This window comes from Struthio camelus, chromosome 1, assembly GCF_040807025.1.
Source record: "Struthio camelus isolate bStrCam1 chromosome 1, bStrCam1.hap1, whole genome shotgun sequence".
NCBI classification, from domain to species: Eukaryota; Metazoa; Chordata; class Aves; order Struthioniformes; family Struthionidae; genus Struthio; species Struthio camelus.
This window is the reverse complement of record NC_090942.1, coordinates 68,549,914-68,575,225: the sequence shown is the minus strand read 5'-3', so window position 1 is coordinate 68,575,225 and position 25,312 is coordinate 68,549,914. Positions and strand designations below refer to the sequence as shown.

The following is a 25,312-nucleotide window of genomic DNA, read 5'->3' as shown; positions in this document are numbered from 1 at the left end:
TACCTTTACATGTTTATATTCAGTTGACTCTGAAGCCAGAGCTACATGGGTATGTTTGACCCCTTTTCTAAGATCATCTCTTAAATGTTGCTTAAGAGTTTCTACCAATTTGGATAGATGCTAACATGTTAATCACTTGTATGTGTTCTTCATAAATCCTGGGGTTGGGGGGAGGTGCCTTAAAGGCAGAGGTAGAAAGCAGTTCAGAAGCATGCCTCAGTGTGAATGTGATGGACAGGTGTGGAGGGAAACTTATTTTAGAGTGGAGGAGACTTGGATTAGAGTTTGTCTGTGTTTCGCCAGCAGTCATGGTGCTGATCCCTCAGGTCAATGGGATGTTAAGAAGTCCAGAGGATGTCTGAGTCCAGAGTATGACCGGGCCTTGAGCAGACAAGTGGGACTGACCTCCCAGCCACATCTGTGAATGACTAATGTGAAGAGCACGCATGGCTGCAGTCCCTATCTGTGTGCTGCTAGGAGCGCTGGAGTGTTAAGGGTCCTTCCCTAATACCATCCCACTGTGTGTGTGCCTAGAAAAGCTGTGAGGGAGGGAAAGCTTTGGTATCACTGCCCCACTGTTCCAGCTGTCCTTGCTTACACCCTGTCTTTATATGCCTTTCCTGATAACTTTCTCCAGGACTGGTCCAAGCAAAGCTTGGAGCCTTCTGAAACTCTGCTGTTTGTGCAGCCAGGTAACCTTTATTTCCTTGCGCTCTTCCTGATCTTGGACTATTCCAGCTATGGGCTGGAAGGATCCGGATCCACTTGGTGGGAGATGAAGTGGCTGAGATCTTGTCCAGCAATGAGCTATTTGTGTGAACTACTGAGCAGGAGATTGCTGTTAACAGAAGTCTGGAAAAGATATTACTATGTTCCCCATCCAGACATCCCCTCACCCTCCTCCCCATCCCGCTCCTACCCCAAAAGGCTCTAGCAATTACCCATCTCTGATAATATCCAAGGAGAAGACGATTTTGACAGCAAGTCAGTGTGTGCTTCACAGCAAAACAAACTTTCTCTTTTGTTTTAGTTTACCAGTGGGGCACTACTGTCTGAACTGGCCCCAGCTCCCACTCACCTCAGTACAATTGTCATGTCGTTCTTTTCTTATACAGAGTAATAGCTCTACCTTCTCAACCAGCTTCTGCTGTTGAACTCTCTCTCATACATGTGTTACAGTCCCTTTCTTTTCCTATGGATGAGTTTTGTCTGCTCAGTCAGCCCTGGAGGAAGAGATGCAAAGTCGTCACTTTGTTTTACAGGCATGACTTCCATCAGGAATCTAATGTGGAGAAAACTGTCTGGAAGATAATACTGAGTGGCTTGAAATGTGTATTACAGACTTCCTCCTATATAGATGGGAGCGTGTGCGTGGGAGGAGAGTTGGGGGAAGAAACAGGAGTGCCAAAGGTCTGTTCTTCACACTTGACTGGCAGATTAAGTTCTTTCTCTCTGTGGTCCTTCCTTTTGACTAGATGTGATGCTGTCACTGGACTTTTTCAGAATGGGGTAGGCTAGAGTATGGGTGCAAATGCAACTGACAGTTAAGAACAGAATAGCAGTTTTGGAGACAGCAGATCCATTTGCAGATAATAACAGAGGAGTCCCTCCCCACCCCCATCTAATCCTCCAGATAATCATTTTACTGAGGGAATCTGCCATGCTATGTGATTAGAGAGAGGAGAGGATAAAAATGCTTTCGAGTTGAGGGTGAGGGATTTAGGTGTAAAGTCTGGGGGTTTTTTTTGTTTTTTTTTTTTAAAAAAAAAAAAACACCCAACTAAGAAGGGTAGTATAGTATCTTCTGAGTCCAATGCCATTCTTAATTTATCTAATAATATGATTCTCATTCTGTATTAATACATATTTTAAAATGCAAGTACCTGGTTTATTTTACTTCTAGGGTTTCTATTTTAGATCTGTCATAAAAGCTGACCAAGAAGTTACATGGGCCTAAGAAGCGTAACAGGATACTTGTTGTACAAGAAAAGGTAAAGCTGTTGTGCTTCTGCTCTGTGTTTATGCGGCAGGAATGGCTCCTCTGATTATCTATGGTTTATATATAACATGCCAGTCACTCTAGTAGCTCAGCACCAGGCCTAGCTAGAAAGTTCATGGTCTCCTCAGTTCAGTTCTCTCCATGCCATTTTGACCCAATGACTGGGTTTCTGCGTTGACAACAACGCTTTTGAAAGTGGCATCCTAGATTTTGTTACGAGTTCCAGACACAATTTTAGACGTTTTTGTGTGGCTTTTTTGGGAGAAGAAGAAGCTATGTAATCTAGCCCTGCAAAACTCCCATTGGGCTACTTTCTAGGGCATGGACAATTTAAAGTTAAAAATAAAAAGAGCAGCCAAAACCATGGGTTTTGTTATGCTTCATGCTTACTCTGTTAGTTAGGATGAGGGGATTAGCTGCTGCTGAAGGTGTAATTGGTGTGGGATAATGTTTCCTATGGTGGTGTGTCACAAGGAGACTAGGCTACTAGGGTTTGGACTGAATTTATGGTCTTGGCAGTTTGTAGAGGGGAAGTCAACAGTGGGGTTGAAAAGTGGACTGTACAAATTCGATTTGGTGTTATTGTGAAACCAGTAGTGCCATTCCTAATGACTATTCTGGAATACGTCAGGAGTCGCTATTTAGAGAAGGTGAGTTAAAACGGGTAGCGAGGAACGTGAATTAGTGTGTCTATAACTGTTCTCTAGCTAATGTCTGAGTGCTGATGTGCCACAGACTGTTTCATTGAAATGAGGGGGCAGTTGCTAGTCCAAGCAGGGAGACATGTGCTCTTTGATGTCCTTAGAAGAATCTCTGCGTGGGGCCCAAGGATTTTTGGGAGGAAGTAACTAGAAATCCATCAAGAAAGTAGGGAAATGCTGTAATCACTTGGGGAAGGTGTTGGATGGGAAAAATGTCACAAAGAATTACTCTCACTTGTTCTTCGTAAGAAGCGCTTATGCTCAAATTAGCTTATTGATGGGCATATCATAGAAGGTGCCTTCTGAGATTTGAGTGAACGCAATTGATCATAGGAGGATGAAGAAGTAATGCTAAATAGCTCCGATTTCGTCAGAGCAAATAGTTGCTAAATAAAAAATTCCGTTTGCAAAAAATAAGAAAAGAAATCTTTCCTTTAAGAGCAGGAGACCTTTTCTGAAAGAGAAGGATCTGTTACCAGGAGAACTTTAAACTCAAAGTACAGGTGAGAAAGGGAAAAGATGTATTTAGCAAGGAAGTTTCTTAACCAACAAAGAGCTGATAACTCACTCTTGAGAAAGAGTTGATCTTATGTTTTGGGCTTGCTTTTTTAGTAGGAAGATTTTGGGTGCATCTTGAGGAATACGAACTGGTGGTCACAGGATGGTGAGAAGGATCATGAACTGATAAACAGAAGCACTGCATGGCAGTGTGGGCATAGACAGAAGTATTTAACTAAAGGAGGAGTGGAGAGGCTAGAAGTATTTTGGTAAAGTGAGTTGTGAGCTGTTGAAGTACAGTTATCACTGCAGCAAATATGATAAGCCGAAACACAGTATTGGAAGTAATAAAAATGACCTACATACTCTGCGAGTCATCCTTTAAAAGCTATGTAGGTCCTTTACCAAACATCTGATAACAAACTCAATAGGTCAGGGCAAAGTGAGGAGAGGCCACAAGGACAGACTCTTGTTAGGCAGCGATAGGCAAGTAGGAACTAAAAGCTGTGAGAAGAGATGAAGTGCAGGTTTTGTTGAGGGTTTATCAGCTGATGAAACAGGCTGATTTTTGGTAGCAAGTCCTTTTTCTTGGTTAGGTTTTTCTCCTGAATGCGCTAGTCGAACAGCGTGAGGCAGTGGTTTTACAGAGACTAATTTCAGTTAGCAACTTGATTTGTGCTCATGCGTGAGAACTAGCTCATAAATGATAGCTGTTAAATAACTGTTATTGAAAGGGAGACTGAGAGGTTGAACTGGTGATGTGCGAAGCAAATTCCATGTGACTGCCATCCGCTACTGGGAAGTGGGGAAATGTTAAAGCTAATGCAAAAAGCCTTTTACCTTCAAATCTGTGTTTTAATGTGGAGATGGGGTATGTTTTGGATCCAAACGAGGTGATGGAGAGAATGGGTCAGAGTTCTGCATCGGTGTTTACTGGCTGCAGTTTATTCTGGAAAGGCAGCAATTGGACAGATTAGGAAGTGAGGAGGCGTTGAAGGGTATAGAAGTGCTTAAACAGGTGGTCTTAAATTCAGTAAAACTGAAAACTAAGCAGCTGCTGGAATGTATGTGTTAACTCCTATGAACTAGAGCAAAAACTTCAGATTAGTGAATGAGGGACTGAAAATCTGGCTCCTGGGACTATACTCTGAATTTCCCCAGCTTTGCTTTGTCACTGGGGACAGATGATTCCACTCTTCGTGTCACAAGCCACTGAGGCTTAATTAACACTTGGAAATTGCTTTGAGATCTTTGGGTGGAAAGCTATGAAGTTCAAGTTCATTTGATCAAATGCAAGGAGAAGCAGTGCTTTTCTCAGAGAATGATTAGGGTTTGAACTTTCCCTATATATCATTTTCTATATATCATATCTATCATTTTCTGCTCTGGAGGTGGGCCTGTTCTGATCAGCGTTCTTATTGTTTGTGACAGTGGCTTGTTTGGGGTAGTGGAGATGCACAGACTAGGAGCAGCTTATGTGCTGTGTACCACATTGAGGAAAGAAGCCTCCATTCCAATAAACAGCCAGGAGCTCAGCAACCCTGGTATGTTCAGCTTTACTGTAGTGTAACCCATGTAGTAGAATCTTTAGGGATGTTCATTAAATCAGCTCTTGACACACTTTTAAAAGTGGTTGCTGCTTACCTCTGTCAAGAAAACTGATTTAAAATCATTTAGAAGGTATGGAGGAAAGCTGGGAATGAAGAGGCACTTCCTGATCTTCTGCAAAGTAGCCTGTCCTGCACTGTTGAGTAGGTGTGGACTGCTCTGGCGTCAGGGAGAGAGGCACTGCAAATGCCACTCTTCCTTCCCACACCATCACGGCGAGGCAGCAAGGCCTCTGGCTGAAATGAGTCAGACGCTAAAAGAGCTGGGGTAGCTGCTATAGGCTTATCTGTGCTCGGCTCGTTCAGTTGCTACCTTCAGTTAATAGCCCAGAAGAAATGTCAGTTTTGGCTGGTGTATCATGCTCTTCTGTCTTTCTCGATCCCACTTGGAGAAGGCATAGATTAGACGTTTAAATCCTGTGTGATCTGTCTCTTCTGACCTCTGCTGATGAGGCATGTGGACTCTAATGTTGTTTAAGAGGAAAGTAATAACAGAAGAGTTGGTTGCGTAGAATCAGGAAATGAAGGCTGGATAGGAGTTTCTTTTACACTCAGTGATCCAGAGGAAGATGAAGTCCTTTTAAAGGCGTTGGCTCCTGCTACCCCCAGATACGTTTACTGCAGGGTTGCCTGGCCATTTCTCTACTCCTTAAATTTCCTGCAACTGTATGTGATGATGCACATTTTCTGTTCTTTGGGGGCAGGGAGGAAAATCTTGCACTGTTCTGAGAAAGCAGCTCATGTGAGAAAGGAGCAAGAGATTAACTTGAGAGTAAAAGGTGCTACAAGACCACCTCAAGCCATTTGCCAAATATGGTCCACAACTTCAAGCAGACTGGAAACAATTTGGTGATTTACTTGTGACAGTCTTGCAAAATTCTGTCTGAACAGGAAGAAACTTTTCTTTCAATAATGACTTAAAAAAAAAAAATCAAACCCCCACTGTTAAGGTTACTTACGGTAGCACTACATTTTGTAGTAATAAGGAGTCATGATAGTTTTGCAAGGATGAGTTAAGTCTATATAGATACACAAACCAGTTACTACTGCTTCAGCCATCTTCTGCCTAATATCTCAAGGCTATTTCCATGGCTGTTATTCTGGGAAATGGATCCATAGTATTGTTTGGTATCTGTCTCCATGCTGCCAGTGGAGGAACTGGAGAGGTCACCTATGAAACTCTAGCAGTACTGGTAGGAGAACCATTTTATTTCCCCCGTACATCTTCTGGACCATCCTTCCCAAAAGCTGTCACCATGAGGGTAGAGCCTACTGTGTTTATATATCATAACACTGTTTATGGAGAAGTAGTTTGACCAAAAGTAGCCTGTAAGGTTAAGCTAAAGGATCTAATTGTGCAATTTTTTCACAGTCATCCAGCTTAGTATACCTTTCTCCTAAAGAAAGGAAAGCCTGTCAGCTTTTAGATCAGTCAGTGGGGGGAGGCAGATATAAAGGTTAGAAGAAGACATTGTTTGCAACCTTGAAAGAGAAGCTGTTTTTTCTGGGGAAGAGAACAGTGCTGCAGGGGATGTGGGGGGAAGGTGCTGTGCGGATAGTTCAAATTTGTTATGGTTTCCAGTTTTACATAAATTTAATTTACAGTAGTGGGAACACCTTGTGAAATGAGAGATTCAGAATCAAAATGAAATTATTTTTGAGAGAGAACATAACCTCTACAGTGATGCATACCAGATCATGCTGAGGATAACCTGACAACCTTGATCACCCTCCAATCTCAAAAGCAGTTTGGCATCGCAGGAGTGGGGCGGTATGTGCATGCTGAAACACCTGCAAATCAGACTCAAGGAGCAATCAAAGTGTGATAAACATTAATTAGTATAATACCTAAACCCTTAATGGAGGAAAGAATGTTGATTATGCTATCTCACTTGAGATTCCCTTCTGTCAAGAAGAGTGTAAGATGACACTTACTGATTACACTTACTCAGACATGAAATAAGACTTTAAAAAAAACTGCTTAAATACGAAGGGGAGAGAAGAGCAGAAGGCAAACAAGTAGACCTTTCCTTGAGTAATTGAACTTGTTTGGCTTTTATTAAAGCTTGCACTCTTGCTTTGTGCCTTTCAAACTTCTGAGGTGAATTGGCTTTGTGAACTGACTTTGACTGCTTCCCTGGATTGCTGTAAACTGTAGATGTCTTATCAGCTTTTCTTTTCCTCTCCCCATCTTTGTTCTGAGTTGTTGGTAGCTGCTGGGGCGGAGGCGGCATTGGTGGGTGGTGAGAGTGGGGCTCGGGCTTCTTGGAACTCATTTCTGACCATGCTAGTCATTGCTGTGTGAGCTCTGAGCTGGCCCACTACTGTGTGTAATGACATCTGTATGCGGTAAGGCTGTTGTAAAGCACTCTCAAGTGTCTCATAAAATATTATCCTTTGTTAGCCAGCCAGCACACACTTAGACAGTCTACCCTAGCTCTGTAGGCCTGTTTCAGCCTAATGGACGTAAGTCCTGAGTTATAGGTACCGAGGGTGATGAATTGGTGTTTCCCCATGGCTTCAGCAGCTTGAGGAGCTGTAAAAAGTCCATGGCCTTTTTTCAAGATGATTCTCACAAAACTTAAAAGTTGAAAAAGTTTGAGCTTTTCTCCTTTTCTGCAGCATAAAGCCAGAATAGAGCAGTCACATGTCTGTAGGTCCAAGGAGAGAAGTGTGTAAGGAAAGGGCTCTGTACCCTGAGAAGAAGGATAGGCGCTTAGTTCCCTCCACACCACCCTTGTTTTAATGCTTTCATCATGGGATGAGGTCTCTCTTCCGCTAGGAGCTGATGTCTCCTCACCTCGCTGTTGATTCTCTCATTTTTGGAACGTGAACCTTGTCCTACAGGTTTAATTGTACCTTGCTCCTCAGTAGTGAATCAGTGCTGATTTTGACACAGGTGTTGTGGAAAGACCAAGGGCAGCCAGCCATTGTTACCCTGCTCCAGTACCAGGCCACTTGTGTTTTATTACATCCCTACACTCTGCAAGAGCCATAAACTCAGTCCCTTCTAATTCATACCTTCTGCTGTAAGGGAGGAATTTAATAAAAGCACTTGTTGTTGGAAAAAAGCAGCCTGACTTTTAGGAAAAAGCCAAAGGTTTATAGGACAAATTTATTACGTGTACCTAGAAGTTTAGAACAGCTATGCGAGCATCTCCCTGAAATCTCTCATGGCTGGAGCCTAAGCTGGGAGGAGACCAGAAGCCTGACTTACTGTGATGTGTGTACAGGCCTCTTTTAAGGAAAAAGTCATTTAATACTTCAGATCCTCTATCCTCCTGTGCAACTTCATTTCTCATTCTGCTCTGTAATGTTCTTTCTCCTTGGCTGATTGCTTACTTTTGTACTTCAGACGTGAAATTGAAGTTCTTTGGTATTCCAGAGAGGTCTGCTCCCAGCCTCTGCCATCTTGCCTTTCTCATTCACCTTGATATGAAGCTCATCTCTTCTCCCTGCCCCCCAGCCCCTCCCCCCAGTTCTGTAATCCCCTCACTTTTGGGTGATGTGCCCACTCAATGGGGACAGCAAAGTGGCTCCGTTCCTGTATGCTGTGATGCCTCCCTCCAGCTGAATTCTGTCATTCCTTAAATTGCTTTCCTCAGCCACCCTTCTGGGAGTCCATCAAAATGCCTTCAAACCTGCTCTTATTTTAAACTTGTTTCTAATCTTGTCTGATCAAATACAGATGATTAAAATCATTGCTTTTTTGGCACTGTGGTGTGCTTGGAGACCCTCATAGGAATATGGGATTATGGCAATTCATAGGCTGTGTCCAGCGTCCTGGATGCCAGCTTCCTGGTGCCTCAACTCTTTTCCCTGTATGAGCAAGAGAGCAATCACTTTTCCCCTACGAGCAGACGCGTATGCAGCAGAGGTCTTCCAGTAACAGAGCGTGAGGATTGTCAGAGAAGCTGTAAGGAAATAACAGGAAATGATCTGCTCCATGGCTACAGGTGAGATAGAGGAGGCAGAGCTGATAAGGGAGCTGGTGAGGTGGGAGGAAAAATTCCTGAGAACTACTGTGGGTGCTGCAAGGGAGTCACCTAAAACGGACAGGAGCTCAGGGCAGTGACGCGAGGGTGTTAGGAGAAATGAGATCAAAGCTGAGGGAGAGGGGGAGAAGCCCTTGACTATAAAAAGAGTTCAGAGTAGCAGAGAATGTGAAAGCTTGAGTTAAAGCCAATCTTCCAGCTGTTTCAATATCTGCATAAATTAAAAAAAAAAATCTGTATGGATTTAAAGATAATCCACTAGATAGATTTAATCTACCTCATGTATTACTTTCCCAAAGAAAAGCACTAGGAGTGGAAGGTTGGTTTGGTGCTGTGCCCAGGATTTGAAGACAGGTGGTATGTTCTGCCTTTTGTGGGCCCCCTTTTCGCTTATTCCAGAGCATGCATACTGCCAGAGGTTGTCGCTGCCTGCCTGCTCCTTCTTCACAACTCTGAAGTCACATTGAATCTAACTAAAGGAGTTTCTCGAGCAGAAAAGAGCACCGAGAGCAAAATAACCCAGTGATGACTAATAGGATAGGCATAGGGTAGGTTCAGATGCTAATGGCATTCTCTGCTGTCTGAGCACAAAGATTTTGAGGTGGGCCGTTTTACTAACGCTTACCCCTCTTGCCTTTCATGCAATTGTCTTTCAGATAAAACTCGCTTATTAAATGGAGGCTGAAGTCTAATTGTAGCCCTGCTTCAAACACTTAGCCCCTGAAATCCTTGGGAACAGGCCTCTCCATCCCTTAATGTTTCCTCTCTTTGCAAATACCAAGGTGACTTCTTGGAGTAAGTTCAGTCTCCACAGCAGTAGAAATACTGAAGGTGCTGGAGGACCCTTGAACATGAGTCTTTTTTCATGTATTCTTTTTTTCAGTATCTGCATAGTACATTATCTCTTTGAACTAACATGCGTAGCTGTAACTTGAACTGTACATGCATAACAGTCGTGTTTTTTGGGACCCTGTACATGTGATGAGAATTTGATGGATTAGTTGGATTGAGGGGGCTTAATCATTTTTCATAGTTACCTTGGTCAGCAACAAATAGATTAATCCTTAGGCTTGCGTGTAGTCCTTCTGTGATGTCTGCCTGCATATATACCACTGCAGGTGAAGGTTTTTGGCAGAACTCCTAAGCTTGGTGGGATTAGACCTGGCAAATCATAGGGTAGAAAATCACAGGAGAAAGTGCAGGATGCTGCAGGGAGTAGCTGTAATGATTTGAAACACCTGAGCCAGCTCTGGACAGCTTCCTCAGCTTGTGCGGGGAGAATAAGGGAAGAATAGTAGGGATGGATGAAGCTCTATATGTCCTCCCTCCTCCCCTTCTGGATGCAGCATTACTGTTACAGCTAGGGCAGAGAGTGAAAGGTTAATTACACAGTAATGGTCAGTCACGGTCTGTTTTTCAGAGATGCCTGCTTTTTAAGAGTGGTTCCAGCAAACCTTAAACGAGCAGGATGTATGCGGCCCTACAGGCTCAGATAGGTTTTGCTTTGTGTTCTTCTCTTGCCATCCATGTGCTATGGGAAGCATTAGTAACCAAGGAGCAAGGATTACTTTGTAATAGCCAACACACTGCCTGTGTTTGGCGGCACAAAGGGAGTTGTGGCCCTGTTCCTCTCTTCGAGCAGATGTCTAGTAGGATGAACGGTAAATGTGGAAGTGGCCCTATAGGGGTGACAGGTAAAGGTAACTGGGATTGTTCATCCCTCTAGAATCCAAGGAATAGAAAGTTATGAGCATCTCTAAAGCACAAATTATCTGTAAACCAGCTATTCCCACTTCTGTGTATTAAAATAAGGAGAAAATTTGGAACATATCTCATGCTAGAGACACCCTATATGTTGGATCTTGACAAGACTGAGACAGAACTGATGTTCTGAGAGCAGCCTGTTGCCTGCCATGGAGTAGCTTTGCTCCGAGTCTCCCTCAGTTGCTTGCAGTGCTGCTTGCAGAGGTGCTCTGTGGTGCTCAGTTTTGGGACTGGGGATGTCTTGCAAAAGCTCCTTTGCTCTTCACAGCTGGAGAGGGAGTGAGTGTGGGGAAAGAGGGGATACCCGATGAAGCAGTGGTGATAATGTGGGATAGGAAAGGGAGCATTCGACCATCTCACTTTACCTGCTCAAATTCATGAGGTTGAAGGGAGGAGAACACTTACTGGTTTTCACATCTGAGCTTGGGTGACTGCTTAACGTTTCCTTCTAGGAGAGAAACGTGTGCTTTTTTGGCCCCTGAGAATTGTGTCTGGGAGTCAGTGGAGTAGTGGCTAAAAGGCAATTTGATTGGAGTTTCAGGAGGGCTTTGAGTTCTAGAGAACTGCCAAGGAAAGGGATTACTTATGGGTGAGAAGGAAAGTTATATCATGAATTTGAGAGAGAAAAGCAAAACACGAATACATGACCAATTTTTTTCCATTTCTAAGGAAGTAAAAGTAGGTGGGAGCCCCCAGGAGCAGTGCTAAGAATAGTGACAATCAATACAATTATGAATCCTCTACATAAGAGGTGAACTGTGAGTGGGAAAATTTGCTGGAGGGAGCGGTTAGGGAAGACTTGGATCCTTCTGAAGCGTCTCACACTTTCACAGAACTAGGCAGTGGGATGACCCTGTGACACGTGAAATCACTGCAGATAAGCGCTAGGAAATGCACACTGAAAGGAACAACTTAAACTACTGGGAGAACCCAACAAGTATATAAACGATATGGACCTACTCCACTAAGACAGAGGGAGGGTGTGGGAAGGGAATCATGAACAGATTTGTACTTAGTGTTGCTACAAAATACAAGCTGTTAGGATGTATTTAAAATAAAAGGATGGAGAAATGGAGAATAATACTGTGAGGCAGGATCACATGAGGTTCAGTTTTGCTCATCTCCCATTCCAAAAAGAATAAGTAGAACAGGCAACTTGCTCTCCTGTTGTATGCCTAAGGAAGGACTTTCATGTCTCCAGAGAGAGGGGAGCATGGTTATAAACAAACAAAAACTCTTAAAGCTGTTCAGAGCAGGAAATGGAGGTTTTTCAGAATGATACAAGTTGAATAGGCTGCTGCCACTTACTGTTTTTTTTTTTCACTACATATAACCAAAGAGGGCCCTTAAGTAGAGTCCTTTTTACTGTAATAGTGAACATGTGGCACCAGGTGAAAATGCTTGAAAAGACAGGCTTGATACAGTTTGAAAATGGGAATCATGGATCACTGCTGATATCAAATTAGTTGCTAGAAGGAATTATACAGATAGAATGAAAAAAAACATGGGGGCTCACTGCTTCAAAGCAAAGAGTGAAAATGTTGGTGAAATGTTTGGTGAAATTTAAAGACAATACTTGAGTGTGTGTTTTTTTTTTTTTTTTTTTTTTTTTTTTTTTACATGTATAAGGTGATCCTATGGAACTCATGCCTACAACATGTTGCTAAAGTGGAGTATTAGCTCTTCTAATAGATTGCATAGCCAAAAAAGTATTCTTTGCTGTTTTTTATTAGAGGGATGAAGATGCAAAACAATTGTCAGTCTTTCAGTTTGAAGCTAGGGAGCACCTACTAGTTGTATGAGGGGAAGAAAGGTCTTTCCTGAGCAGGCAACGCTGTAGTTAACCTGGTGCTAATGTCTGGTCCTGATGCCTCTCCTGGCCTCTGGGCTGAGCCTGTGTGGCAGTTCTCTCAGCACAATAGTGAGTGTGTACAGTGTGCTGGTGGTTTCAGTCCCACCCATAGCTGCAAGGTGTCCACTGAAAGCTTTCTGGGAAGGGAGTATGTCCACTTGGTCAATGCAGAGGTTCTTAAGCAGTGACTGCTATCGCCTGCTGTGGCAAAATGCTTTTTATCTCTTAGTCCCAAAGCATTCTTATTGCTGACCTAGTCATGCAGAAATTATGCAAGCTAGTGTGCATTATGACGCCAAACGAGGACCTAATGTTGTTTTACTGCTGTGGAAACTGAAGCACAAAGCTGTGAAGCAGTGTGGCAGAAGTCACGCAACAAGCTGCTGGTAGAGCAGAGAATAGGATGGGCTCTGTGGGTCCTGAATTCTGCTCACTAGTGTGTGCTACCTTTCATTTTTAACAGATCATTTTTATTAAAAATGTATTGGCAGCTGATACTAGCTGTAACCGTCTTGTTAGTAGCATGTGTAGTGAGGGGTAGGGCTTGCTACGGTCTAGTGTCCTGCAGTTCTCCAGCTTCCTCTGCCTTGCCTCAAACAGCAAGGGGAATGTGCTGTAAGTCACAGGCTAAACTTAGTTTCATGTTAGAGTATAGAAAACTCTCAATGGGACCAAGATAAGCCTGTCTCAACCAGCACTAATCATACCCTATGAAACAATCCAGACCACTGAGATTCACATCCTTCCCCTCAGACTTGTGCACTGGCTGTTGCATAAAAATCTTTGGCTCTGGATTCTTATCCTTAAGAAATGTGCTTGCTCCTTAGGATCTCTCAGCGGGTGGAGGCCAGCCGGACACAGCTTCAGACAATCAGTGAGAGAGTCACGCTTGCCCAAGCAAAGATTGAGAAGATAAAGGGCAGCAAGAAGGCTATTAAGGTAGTGACCGCAGTTGGTAGCTAGACTGTGAAGACTATATAGCCTCCCTTCTTCCTTCCACCTTCTCTCTCTGCTCCTACTGTGAGCTCCGCAGAGCAGGTACTCGGCTTCCCTAGTTGCAGCCTGTTTGCCCCTCTCTGCCTTGCTGCTGAGCTGGAGCAGTGATTAGAATCCTCTTCCTGACTTGGGCAATTGATGAGTTTTTAGACCCATGAAACGCACCTCTTTTCTGGACTTAAAAGGCCTATATAAGTTGCTGCCCGAACAGCTTTTTGAGAAAGAGAAAAGGCATGTGTTGCGCTAAGCTCAACACCCTCTTATTTCAGTTGCTTAGCCTTTTGGCTACTTGCATGGAAGTTGCTGTTGGAGAGCCTCCCTTTCAGTGCATGTTAATCCTGTTGAGCCTTGTAAAACTCTGGGGAAAATCCTCCTTTCCTTTTTCTTGCTCCATTTATTATAATGTCTGTACTTCCCTTTCTGTCAGTGGAAGCCTTTTTGCCTTTGACCTTCTAGTACTTCTATAGAGAGAGAAGTTCTGGCACATGGACTTTCAAAAGTGACAGCCTATGCATGGCTGGGGCCCTCAGCCCCAGCTAATGCAGATTGCCCTTAGGAGCCTGCTGACTCCAAAGCAAGGCTGTCCATTCCCGCTTGCAGTGCAGGTTGTGTGCCTTGCTAGGCTCCTTGCCTTTCTGTTGTGTAAGATTGCTTAATTGTTGGGATTTTTTTTTCAGTTCTTCCTTGTCCCCCTACAGGTATTTTCCAGTGCCAAGTATCCTGCCCCAGAACGGCTGCAGGAGTATAGCTCGATTTTTGCTGGCGCAGAAGACCCAGCTAAACAGAAATGGCCAAGACATAAGATTCAGAGCAAACATCGAATGCTGGATGAGAAATCTCTGCAGGTAAGGAAGAGAATAGGCCTTGAGATGAACAAGTAAAGAAAAATTGGAAGGCTGTGAGTTCCCTGGATGAAGTAGACCAGGGCTTTAGGAGATAGGCCATGGGCATAACATCTGTTATATTTTCAGTGTGACCTGTTGGGGTGTGTGTGAGAACGTGCTGGGAAGCTTGCAGAGCTGCCATTTTGAGGCCTGTGTCAGCACAAGACCTTGGCTATGGGTGACTGGCTGCTCTGGGTGCGTGTTGGCTGCTGACTCAACAGAGTAGTTCCATTTTCTTAAACGTGATGACTTCCCACAATGGTGCTAGTGGCTGCTGCTGGCTTTCCTTGAGACTTTGGCTGTGCATAGCTAGGCAATTGGGATCAAGCTGATACTCATCCGAAAAATAGCTTCTGAAGGCTCTCAGTTATACAGCAGTGGTGAGAAGGGAAAGATAAAAGTGCTTGCGAGTGTGTGTGTGTGTGTGTGTGTGTGTGTGTGTGAGGGCGGGAAAAGGAGATACTGGAGCATTTTTCCTGTCCCAGGAAAGGATTACACTTGGATCTTGTCCCTAGCACATTCCCAGCTAAGTTTTGTGACGTGTGGGGATATAAGAAGGTCATTTTACATCTTCTGTTTCTGCCTTGCTTGTCCTATGCCTTGCCTTCAGCGGTTGTAGGTTGCAAGCCCTTCAGATAGGGCCTGAATCTCTCAGTGCATAGCACAGTTGGGGCTTCTAGGTGATCCCGTAGCGCATACGTCTGTAACTGGTGTTGCTGAAGGAGGAGCTGAAGTTCCCTTTTAGGCTGTGGACTGAGTGGCAGAGAGAGTCCTCTTAAGAAGATCTCAGAAATTGTGAGTTTTGCAAGAGTTGCTACCAAGGGATTTTCCAGTTTGAGTCAACACTCCCTTACCAGGGTTGGAAGAACAGAAAGAAGAGTCATTGTGTTCAAAAACTGTTGCATATGCACAGTGCCAGGGCGTAGCAGACGTTCTCTTCGTGACAGGTTAGGGATCAGCTGGACAACTTCCCTTCCTTGTATGCCTTGGTCCAAAAATAAAGCTGCTACTGAATAATTTATTGCACAAAACTTTCCTGAGTTTCTAATGGAGTTGAGACCTCTTTACAGTAAGGTAGTTATGAATATTTCAGCCAGTCCAGGAAAGTAGAGTTGCTGGCCAGATAGACAGCCAGCATACTGGAGCGGAGTTTGCATTTCTTTCAAGCCCCAGCGGTAGCCTGGGGCACGGTTGTATGGGACCCACTGCTGGCCAGCTAGAGGAGACCCACTTCAGTTGTGCTGTCTGGCTGGTGGCTCCTGCCCATTGGAGAGCCTGGGGGTAGCAGAGGTACCTGGGAGGAGGGTGAGGGAAGTGCTGTCCCTCCCTGAGCTGAAGGGCAGGTGCTGATGCACAGTCCCTTGCACAATGAGGGGCTTGAAAAGAGGATCAGCTGGTGAAAAGCAGTGTCCCCCAAAGAGCAAAAGGTGTTCGCGTTCAACTGGTCTACTGGCTCCTGTATGCTCTGCACACTCTTCCCCACAGCCCATCCTGTCTGTCTGTAATGCCACCTCTTTCCCACCCCTTACAATCTCTGTACCATTGCAATATCCTGCCCTTCATGACTAAAGCTGCTTTCACCACAGGGATTTTTGCTGGCCCCATGGGATGCTTGTGTTTCTTCCTCTCCTGTTGACTGATCTCTGGATCCTCCCTTGGCGTTAATGAGTGTTCTTGGGCCTCTGACCTTGGCTTCTCCCTGCTCGCCCTACCTCATGCAATAGTCTTATTACTCTTGCATAGCTCAAACACATCTTCTGCAAGTCTTCCATGGAACTGCAAGGGAGTGTGGGCAGAGTGATGCTGCTGTGCTAGTAGGTGACCGTCAGCTTATGAATGATAGAAGGGCCTGTGTGAGCAGCAGCTGGTGAGCTGAGTGGGGCTTGGTGTGGCCAAGCACTGATCACGTTCCGGGGGGACAGGCTCTCCTTATCCATAGCTGAGTAAGGAGCCTGATGCTCCTTGCAGTAACGAAATGTGACAGAGGGAAGTCTAATGTTTGCATTTATGCCCTCCTCAATTATTCTGGGCTTTCAGCAGAGGCTCTCTGCCCGTTTTCACTTCTAACGAAGGCTTCTTTGCTGGGAGCAGTCACAATGGCCTTTACTAACTTTGCACACACACGTCCCACCAGGAAAGCAACCTCTACTTGTGTCAATTTAAAAGAAGTGGTGCCTGTGCTGGATGCTCAGGGTTCGTGCTCTGGAGGGACAGTGGTAGAGTTAGAAATGTATGTGGGGCTGTGATTTTATTTTAAAATGGCTCCCTTCCAGGATATTTTCCTTTCTCCTCCAAACCCCAAGCAAATGAAAACTCAGCTGTTAGAAGGACAATGTTTGGGTTGGTAAGACAAGCGCCTAAGGGCAAGAATCCCAGAAATGGGGACCTCATGGCAAGCCTAATTCCCTTGCTTTGTGTGTCGCTGTGGTAGAAGCGAGGCTATACTAAACTGTGAGTCAGCTGTAATTCTGTTGGGCTTTTCAGATGCTGGACATCATTGCCTTTGCTGGTGGGAGCTGTTTCCAAGTGCTGCAGCTGCCCCTCCAGAGGCTGGGAGATGTAGGGGGCTTTGCACTGGGGTGTGGGAGACGTGGCCTCTTTGGGGTTTGGAAGAGGTCCAAGCAAAACTTGCAATCTACCACTAATCTTGATAGTCTTCTGAAACATTAGTAACTTAACGTGTCCTTGTGAATTCTGCCTCCTTCAGCTTTCATGATGGGTATGGGGAAGCTGAACCAGCTTTCTGGCACTCCTAATCCTCAAGCGCTTGTCTTGCAAGCCTTGGCCCTCTGTTAGCATAAGAAGGAATGGGGTTACCGATGCATCACCCAAGCTCCCTTTGCAAGAGTGGATGTTTAACTAAACTTAAGAACCAAGGTGACTTTATACTTTTTTAATCTTTGGCTCTTATGGGGAAAAAGAAGTCTGGAAAAGCAGCATATTTAGGGGTGTGATCCTGCCAGTTGTTGAATCACCAATTCTGTCAGGTGTTGAGCATTTGGGCACCCCCCATGACCTCAGTATATTGAGGTTGCTGAACCCTTGGCTTAAGGCCTTTAATGTCACTAGAAGAAAACTCCTTTCTAAATGACATGTTAACTTGTGGAACTCAAGTTGCACAATATTGATGGCACATAGCCATTCTGAATTTCCGAAATCGAAGTAGATATTTGAGTAAAGCTAGCACTTTGGTAGCATTTATATGAAAAGGATTATAAGAACCTCACGTTCAAATAATACTTATGCTTAGTGCTTTTATAGCTGGCTTAAATTAGTCTTATAAGTAAATGTAGGTAATGGCTGGTGTCTCACTCCACCCTTAAAGTGACATGCAGTCTTCCAGTACTAATCGAAATCCGCAAGGAGAGAATTAAAAAGGAAAAAAAAAAAACGGCTCTAGGGCTGAGTGTGTGTGAACAGTTCTAGCAAAAGTGTCAGTACTCCCTCAAGCTTTTAAAAATTAAACATTGGGAAATGAATATTAATGATCAAAAGAACCTTTATTTCTGAATCACTGCCTCTACAGTCTCTAAATAACAATCTATATATTTTTGCCTATTTGCTGTGGCTGCAAAAATTCAAGATGTTAATTTGAGTGTATTTTTCACAAGTTGGAACTCATTATTTTAAAAAAAAAAAAAAAACAAAAAAAACCAAAACAAAACCTCCCAGGTCTCTTCTTATAGCACTTCATACGCTCAGAGCACCATACAGACTCCTTAGTGGATTAACTAAGGTGTGACTAAGCCATTTCCCAGGATTTCTGGCTACCAAATTCAAGCCTGAAATTTTAGTCAGCAGAAACTGCTTATGTTGCTGAAATAATAGTGTTAAAACTGAACCAGCAGCACAGTCTCCACTTCACCCATACAAATGCAAAGAGGGAGGAGGACTCAGAATGGGATAGAGTAGAGATGGTGGAAGTAGAGAGGCAGTAGGAAGTGGTGGACAGTATTTGAAATGGCCTATTTGGTCATCTTTTGGTGACAGAAAAAAAACTGTAACAGTATGGCCAAATTGCCTTGGTTAGTGCTCTGGTCTGGTGTCTTCTGGTCTGAGAGTTAATCACCTTGGAGCTGCACGGCTGCTGCTTATCCTAATTTCTCTATGTAGAAAGAACAGAGGAATTGGGAAGGAATTGGAAAAGAGTAGCAAGAGGTCTGGGATGAAGGTTCGTGGTTTCTTAGGCTGTGAAGAACTGACTATCTCTGGGTTCAGGAACTAATTCCTCTCTTTCCTCTAGTATGGTGCATAGAGTGAAATGTGTTGTGGGCACTGAACAGCATGCCCCTGAGCATCTGGCAGCAGGTGCTGTCACACTAGCTGAATGGTCTGAAATGGGGTGGCAATTCCTGTGCTCTGTAAAAGTCAAGCAGTTCAGATGTAATAAGCCCTTTTCTAAAGGGAGTTCTATATATTATGCATGAAGTTTTAGAACTGAGAGAGAAGAGATTTCAGTTCATTAGAGTTGAAAACTCCTGCAAATCCCTCAGGCTTTGCAAAACCATCTGGCCCACATTCTACCCTGCACGCTCTTTTGCCTGATCTCTTGCCTAGTGCAGGCACTGCTGTGTCCTAACCTCTTTTTTCCTTCACCTTTCCTGCATACCCCACAGGTGGGATCATGTGTCTTCTCAGCTGAAGGCAGCAGAGGGGAGGCAGTATAGGTGTTTGGGGGAGCCTTGCCTGTGTGCAGATGCTCTAGAATATCCCACTTGGAGACGCTGTAGCAAACAGCTTTGTAGACTGAGACGCCTGATCCCTGTCTCTGGCTATAGAGCCTCCTTGGTTGTTTCATTTTGGCAGATCCTTGCCACAGAAGCAGCTGTTCAAGATGACCCAGCCATGGCACTGAAAAGCACACGCCATGAGTATGAACTTCTGAGATCTGGCATGACTGTGGGACAGTGATGCTGTCCGTGTGGTTCCTTGCTCAAAGTGGGAGGGGGAGCAGTAGCATTCCTGACCATGCAGTGGATCCACCAGCATGGATTGTGGTGGCTGGGGAGAGCTGTCACAGCTGCTCTGCTTTGTTAGTGTCTTGCCACCTGTTACCTGTTTTCTTGCAGGAGAAGCTCAAGTACTTCCCCGTCTGTGTGAGCACCAAAATTCACCAGGAGGATGATGCAGAAGAAGGTCTCGGCAGCCTCCCCAGGAACATCAGCTCCCTCAGCTCCCTGCTGCTCTTCAACACTACGGAGAACCTGTGAGAGCTGGAGCAGTGCCAGGCTGTTCACCCACCCTTGCACAGGCTCGGAGGAGCTCTGTCCACCCCAAGGACAGCAGGAGCTGCTTGCCTTCCTGGGGGCCTTGCATAGCAGGCTCCCAGGACAGGATTTGGTACCTCTCCACTGGCTTCTGGCTAGCAACCCTTTCTTTTCCCCGCCACCACTGCAGTGGAAGGAGTTTTGTCTGCATATGATCTCTGCTCACCCTGCTTATCAACTCAACTTTGTCCTTCCTGTCTATGACTTCCTTTCTCAGTTTTTCCTGTCATCCCCCTATAATTTTTCTCTAGCCTAGAGAGCTGCTGTTACTCCTGCCCTTCTTGGCCTTATGTACTGCACCCGCTCCTGATTGCTTACTCCCAGGGGCACTTTCCCACTGTCACTGCTTTAATGTCTCCACTGCCTCAATTGCGAATCCCCTTCCCGTGGGGCTTTGCCTCACTGTTCCTTCTCCTGCCCATACTGAAGAGCTTCTTTATGTTCACCCTCTTTGAGCTTTCACCTACTGAACCTCCTCTTCCTTCTCCTGAGCCACTGTTTTCTCTCCTATCCCATTTTTGCTGCTGCCCCTTGAGCATCGTGTTACCAGGAGAGACTGGTGTCCTGGTGCAGGCAGTTGGATGGGCTTGTGCCAGGCTGAGGAAGGGGGTAGAGCCGGGAAACAATGCTGTGCAGCTGGGCTTTGCTTTAGGATGAGTGTGGAAGCTAAGCTGGCAGGGTGGAGGAGGTGGTGAGCTCCTGGCTGTAGAGGGGAGAAACAGGAAAGTGGGACCAGAATGTGTATACTGTGAGGGACAGCCCTGCTGCACTTGCGTGGATGAACTGGGAGCTGTTCACCTCCAAGGCTGCCTTGACTACACTTATCTAGCCTTGCCCCTGTACATCACTTCCTTTCTGCCCCCAGGTACAAGAAGTATGTCTTCCTGGATCCTCTGGCTGGAGCAGTGACCAAGACCCATGTAGCTCTGGAAACAGAGACAGAAGAGAAACTCTTTGATGCTCCTCTCTCCATCACCAAAAGGGGACAGCTGGACCGGCAGGTGAGATGCAGCTGTGGGGAGCAGGGGAGGGATTCTGCTCAACTCTGAGGGGAGAGGAGGGTAGGTAGTGCAGAGAACAGATAGGGGAATCACCCGTCATAGGGCTGTAGGGTATTTTTGCTTGCCAGAGGAATCACGCCTCAGTTTCTGTGCTTAAAGTCCTGGTTTGGGCCTGGTGGATGTGACAAAGCCCTGAAACTTGAGAGCTGTTTCTCTCCACTCAAGCCTTTGCGGGCCAACATGAGAAGAGTAATATGTCAATGTGTTGTGCTGCTAGACCTCAGGGCTACAGAGGAGATTGGCAGCTCTGTCACTTGATCATCTCCCTTGTGCTTACTCCTGATCCTCATGAGTAGTGTGAGGGTGAGGCGCTACAGCACACACAAGGAGGCCTGTGACTCGAAGAGGGCACTTGCTGATGCCACCAGAAGGGCCAGCCAGCCTGAGCAAAGGGGTTTGTGCTTGGTGTAGACATGGGGCATGCAATGCACCAACCTGGCTGCCCCAGCGGGTGACAAACCTTGTTTCTGACACCTGGTAGTGGCCACACCCCGAGTACTGAGCTTCTGCGCTTTGCTGTTGCATGGCTGACTGTGTGGTCTGGGGCAGGAAGAGGGAGCCTAGGAACCACTCGTCCTGTGTGTTGGACTGGAGGAGAGAGCAGTGTGTATAACCAACAAAACCCTTTATTCACAGTTCACCTTTGGTACTATTTTGCCTGCATATTAAACACAAGACCTTTGTGACTATTTTGCTTCTCCTGCATCTTTATCTCACAGACTGTCCAGGCACTGTTCTCTTGCAGAAGAGAAGAGACTGGCCTTTGTAGGCTGCGAAAGTTGTGGGTGAAACCTCTGGGGAGGAGAGAGTAAAGTTTACTTGCAGGAAACCAGGAAGAGACCTGCACCTCTCTCCTCCTGCAGCCTGCCTTTGCCTAGCTCGTTCTGCAGGGGGTAACCTCAGGGCATGGGAATCTGTCCCAGGACAAGAGCACAGACTGGCAGGGCCAGCTGAGGAGCAGCCACTGTACCAGGGCACACACGCCCAGCTCTGACTGCCGCCCAGGCTGTTCCCTGCACTACCCCTGCTTGCCGCAAGGGAAAGCGGGTGCCTAGTCACCACCTTATCTTTTTACTTTGGATCTCCTTTAGGTAGCTGAAAACTACTTCTATGTGCCAGATTTGGGCCAGGTGCCTGAGATTGATGTGCCATCCTACCTGCCAGACCTGCCTGGCATTGCTGCAGATCTCATGTACAGCGCTGATCTGGGACCTGGCATTGCACCGTCTGCCCCAAGCAGTGCTATTCCAGAGTTGCCCACCTTCAACACCGAGTCAGTGGAGCCTTTGCAACCAGGTATTTTCAGTCCATGTTCCCAGGGCCCAGTGAAGGAGGAAAGAGGGATCACTAGGATAAGATTGGGGCAGGGCAGAAAGCCCCTGTTTGTTTCAAGACAGATACTGCAAATACCTCTGGTGTCTTGCGCTTGGGCCTGAGTCAGAGCCACAACCTACTCAAGTGGCAACCAGGCTCCCAGCCCCTTACTTTGAGCAACTGCTGCACTAGGGAGGAAGGAGAGCAGCGTATGGGGACTTGCCTCATGGCAGCCTAGTAATGCAGGGCGAGCTGGACAGGCCCAGTGGGACACAGCTGGGGAGGACAGATTGCAAGCCTTGCCTTGGCTCTGCCTGCTGTAAGAGATGCTGCCAGGGAGGGAGTGCTCTGCTGCATGTTTCAAGTGCTGAGGATTGTTATCTATTGCTGCTGAGAACCGTGGAGCTCTGAGCTCAAGCTCTCGGCACAATGTCTCTGGGACTTTTCATATGCAATTTCTTTCATCTTTCAGACCTTCAAGATGCTGGGCTATTGCCGCCTCCCCCACCGCCGCCTCCCCCACCGCCTCCTGTTATGCCAACTACTGTGCCTCCTCCACCACCCCTGCCCCAGCCCACAGCGCCTTCTGAACCAGCCCAGCCAGCGAGTGAGGAGAACAGCAAGGCAGTGCCTGCAGGTAAGGGCTGGGCATCTCCACAGCTTCACTGCCAGAATCTAACCCAACTCCCTGGGCTTCAGCCCGCTCCCTGGATTCTCTTCTTCTGTGGCTTTTCAGCCTTCCAACAGAGGAAGGAAGTTGCAGGTGGGGGGGGGGGGAGGGGGAAGTTGCTCACCCCTGCCTGAGAACTGCAGGCCTTTGGTTCCGCCTTGGCAGGGCTGCTGCAGGCCTGTCATTGGAAGAGGTGTCTGCTCTGCTCAGAGCCTGGGCAGAGGCTGGCAGGGTTTTAGAACAGCCCTTTCCATGGGGTTTTGGCTGGTCCCATCATAGCTCATGTGCTGACCTGGGGCTGATGCCTGTCTTTCCTGTCCCTGCAGCTCTGGTCCAAGGAGCCCCAAAGGAGGTGGTGAACCCCTCTACTGGGCGTGCCAGTCTCTTGGAGTCCATTCGCCAGGCTGGTGGCATCGGGAAGGCCAACCTCCGCAGTGTCAAGGAGAGGAAGCTGGAGAAGAAGAAGCAGAAGGAACAAGAACAAGGTGCCAAGGCTCTTCTGTACAGTCTGCCTTGCTGTCTCCCCCAGGTTGGGGAGGTGTATGTCTGGAGGGAGAGAGGCGAGCCAGGAGCCAAGAGCACCTGGCTGTGCAGAGCAGAGCTGTTGTCTGTCCTCACAGGTTGGTGTAAAGTCTCAAGCATTTCCTGTCTGGAGGAGGGCTTGAGTGTTCCTGATGGAAACCCATCCTGCCTCAGCAAATGGTTAGAAGTTTCATATGTGCTGCATGGAGACAGACACTGAAAGGAGAGCTTGAGGGGAAGCCTTGGGCCAAGATGGTCTCTGTGCTGAGCTGCTTTGAGTACATTGATTTAGGGAGCTGGTTAGGGTTATTGACTTAGCTGATGGGGCAGAATGAGAGTAACAGTGCCCAGCCCTTTCCTACTCCTGGACAAATCCGACACTTGGCTTTCCCTAGAGGATGCTGCAGTGCCTGGTGTTTCCCAACATGAAACTGAGCTGTAGTGGGAGGAGAGGTTAAATAGGAGGATACAGTTTTTTCTTTAATCTGAAAGCAATACTGCAGAACACTTTCCCCTTAGTTCTGGGTTCAAACGCACTTTCCCTTCTGGTCTGATTCATAGTATTTTACTTTGTTTCAGTGAGAGCTACGGGACAAGGTGGAGACTTGATGTCAGACCTCTTCAACAAACTGGTGCTGAGGCGCAAAGGTACTGTTCTGCAGGGTGGGCTGCCCCTTCCCTCTGGCAGAGAGGTAGAAGAGCCCTTCTGGCACCTTCACCTGGGTGTCAGCTGCAGCCCTAGAACTAGGAACAGACACTTACCCAGGCTAGTGTGCCCCATGGAGGCTGGGAGTGTCTTTGTACAGAGGGACATCAGCTCAATCTCCAAGTCAAATCAGGCTGGCGACACTAGAGAGAGAGTTTGTACACCCGAGGCAGATACTGGGCTGTAAAAGCTGCCCGTGAGTGAGCCCTGCAAGGTGAGGGAGGGACAGTGGCATCCTTTTGAACTGATCAGTTGTGGGGGCCAGGTCCCTTGTCCAACAGGGCACCTGAGTCACAGATGAAGCCCTAGGTAGGTACCTGGTGTATCCAGGACCAGTGCTGCGCCTCGGTGCCTGACACAGGATGGGGGGGTGGGGGCACAGACTTGCGCAGATGGAGCTTTAGTTCAGTGAGCTCGTGTGCAGTGATGTGATGTCATTTAAGGTTGTCCACAGTGCTGTGTCTGGGTCACCTGGGTGCTGAGGCAGCAGTTGTATGAGGCATGTTTTTCCCCCTCCCTCTTGCTGAGCTGCCTTGTTCTCCAGTCCCCAGGTGTCACTCACTCTTGCTTTTCTCCTCCCTCCTAGGTATTTCAGGGAAAGGGCCAGGAGCCTCAGGAAATCCCGATGCTCCTGGAAGTCCTGCTGGTGCCTTTGCTCGTATGTCAGACTCAATACCACCCCTTCCACCCCCACAGCAGCCCCCGGGTGAGGAAGATGAGGATGACTGGGAGTCATAGATGGTATCAGTTGTGCGTAATCCATCAGCATGAGTCCCATGACTCTTGAACTAAGCACCTCTGAGACAGACTGGCCCATGGAAATATTCCCTGGAGAGTGGGCACTGACATGGCAGAGGGACCCTGTTATTTCTTCTTAAAGATGACCTCGAGCAGCAGGAGCTAACCACTGCTGAATGCAGTTATCAAGGAGCGTTACTTCTGCTCTGTTTGCTCTTCCCCACCCCCAGCATTCCATCTCAAATGCTGCTGCTGCTCACACTGGCTCAATAAATCCTGCCTTAGCTGGAGGGCAGTGAGGTGGCTTGTGCTCAGAGGATCAGAACTAGCATCTCTCCTGATTTGAGAGGCCTTCAGTCTTTCCTAATGTGATGGGTGATTACTGCAAGAGCATCTCTTGCAGGCAAACAGCCTTTGCCTCATCCCTCTCCATGCTGTTTGCTTGTTGAAGCTCTTGTTTGCTTGGTTGTTGCTGAGTGTGAATTCTTTTAAGATAAGCTGGATGATGAACAGTGTATGCATGTATGTCTTTCTGCTCCTTCATTTGGGGGGGGATCTAATTACTGGTGCCCCAGCCCTTAAGAGTCTTCGTACTTGGCTTATGGCAGTTCTCTGCTGGTTGGTTTCTGAAAAAAATTGCAATAAACGCAAGGAAGCCGGTCCTTGTAGCCTTCACTCTGGTAGAAGAGAAGCATGCTCAATTAAGAGTGTCTTAAGGGAGGCCCCAGCTGTCCATTC

General features: G+C 46.5%; 1 protein-coding gene across 9 annotated transcripts in view; it reads left to right on the top strand.

The window, feature by feature from the left end:
* Nucleotides 1-25,249, top strand: part of WASHC1 (WASH complex subunit 1) — a 45,535-nt gene extending 20,286 nt beyond the window's left edge. For 8 of the 9 annotated variants that reach the window (XM_068946735.1, XM_068946701.1, XM_068946712.1 and 5 more), the window contains 9 exons: nucleotides 13,244-13,355; nucleotides 14,111-14,257; nucleotides 19,366-19,502; nucleotides 20,429-20,564; nucleotides 21,716-21,920; nucleotides 22,411-22,575; nucleotides 22,935-23,093; nucleotides 23,710-23,778; nucleotides 24,423-25,249. In XM_068946735.1, coding sequence (XP_068802836.1) covers nucleotides 13,244-13,355; nucleotides 14,111-14,257; nucleotides 19,366-19,502; nucleotides 20,429-20,564; nucleotides 21,716-21,920; nucleotides 22,411-22,575; nucleotides 22,935-23,093; nucleotides 23,710-23,778; nucleotides 24,423-24,574 — 1,282 coding nt within the window. In that variant the 3' untranslated portion in view covers nucleotides 24,575-25,249. Of the gene's footprint in view, nucleotides 1-1,908; nucleotides 1,992-13,243; nucleotides 13,356-14,110; nucleotides 14,258-19,365; nucleotides 19,503-20,428; nucleotides 20,565-21,715; nucleotides 21,921-22,410; nucleotides 22,576-22,934; nucleotides 23,094-23,709; nucleotides 23,779-24,422 lie in introns of those variants that run through there. The other variant, XM_068946759.1, reaches the window with a different exon arrangement.
* Nucleotides 25,250-25,312: the final 63 nt, after the last annotated feature.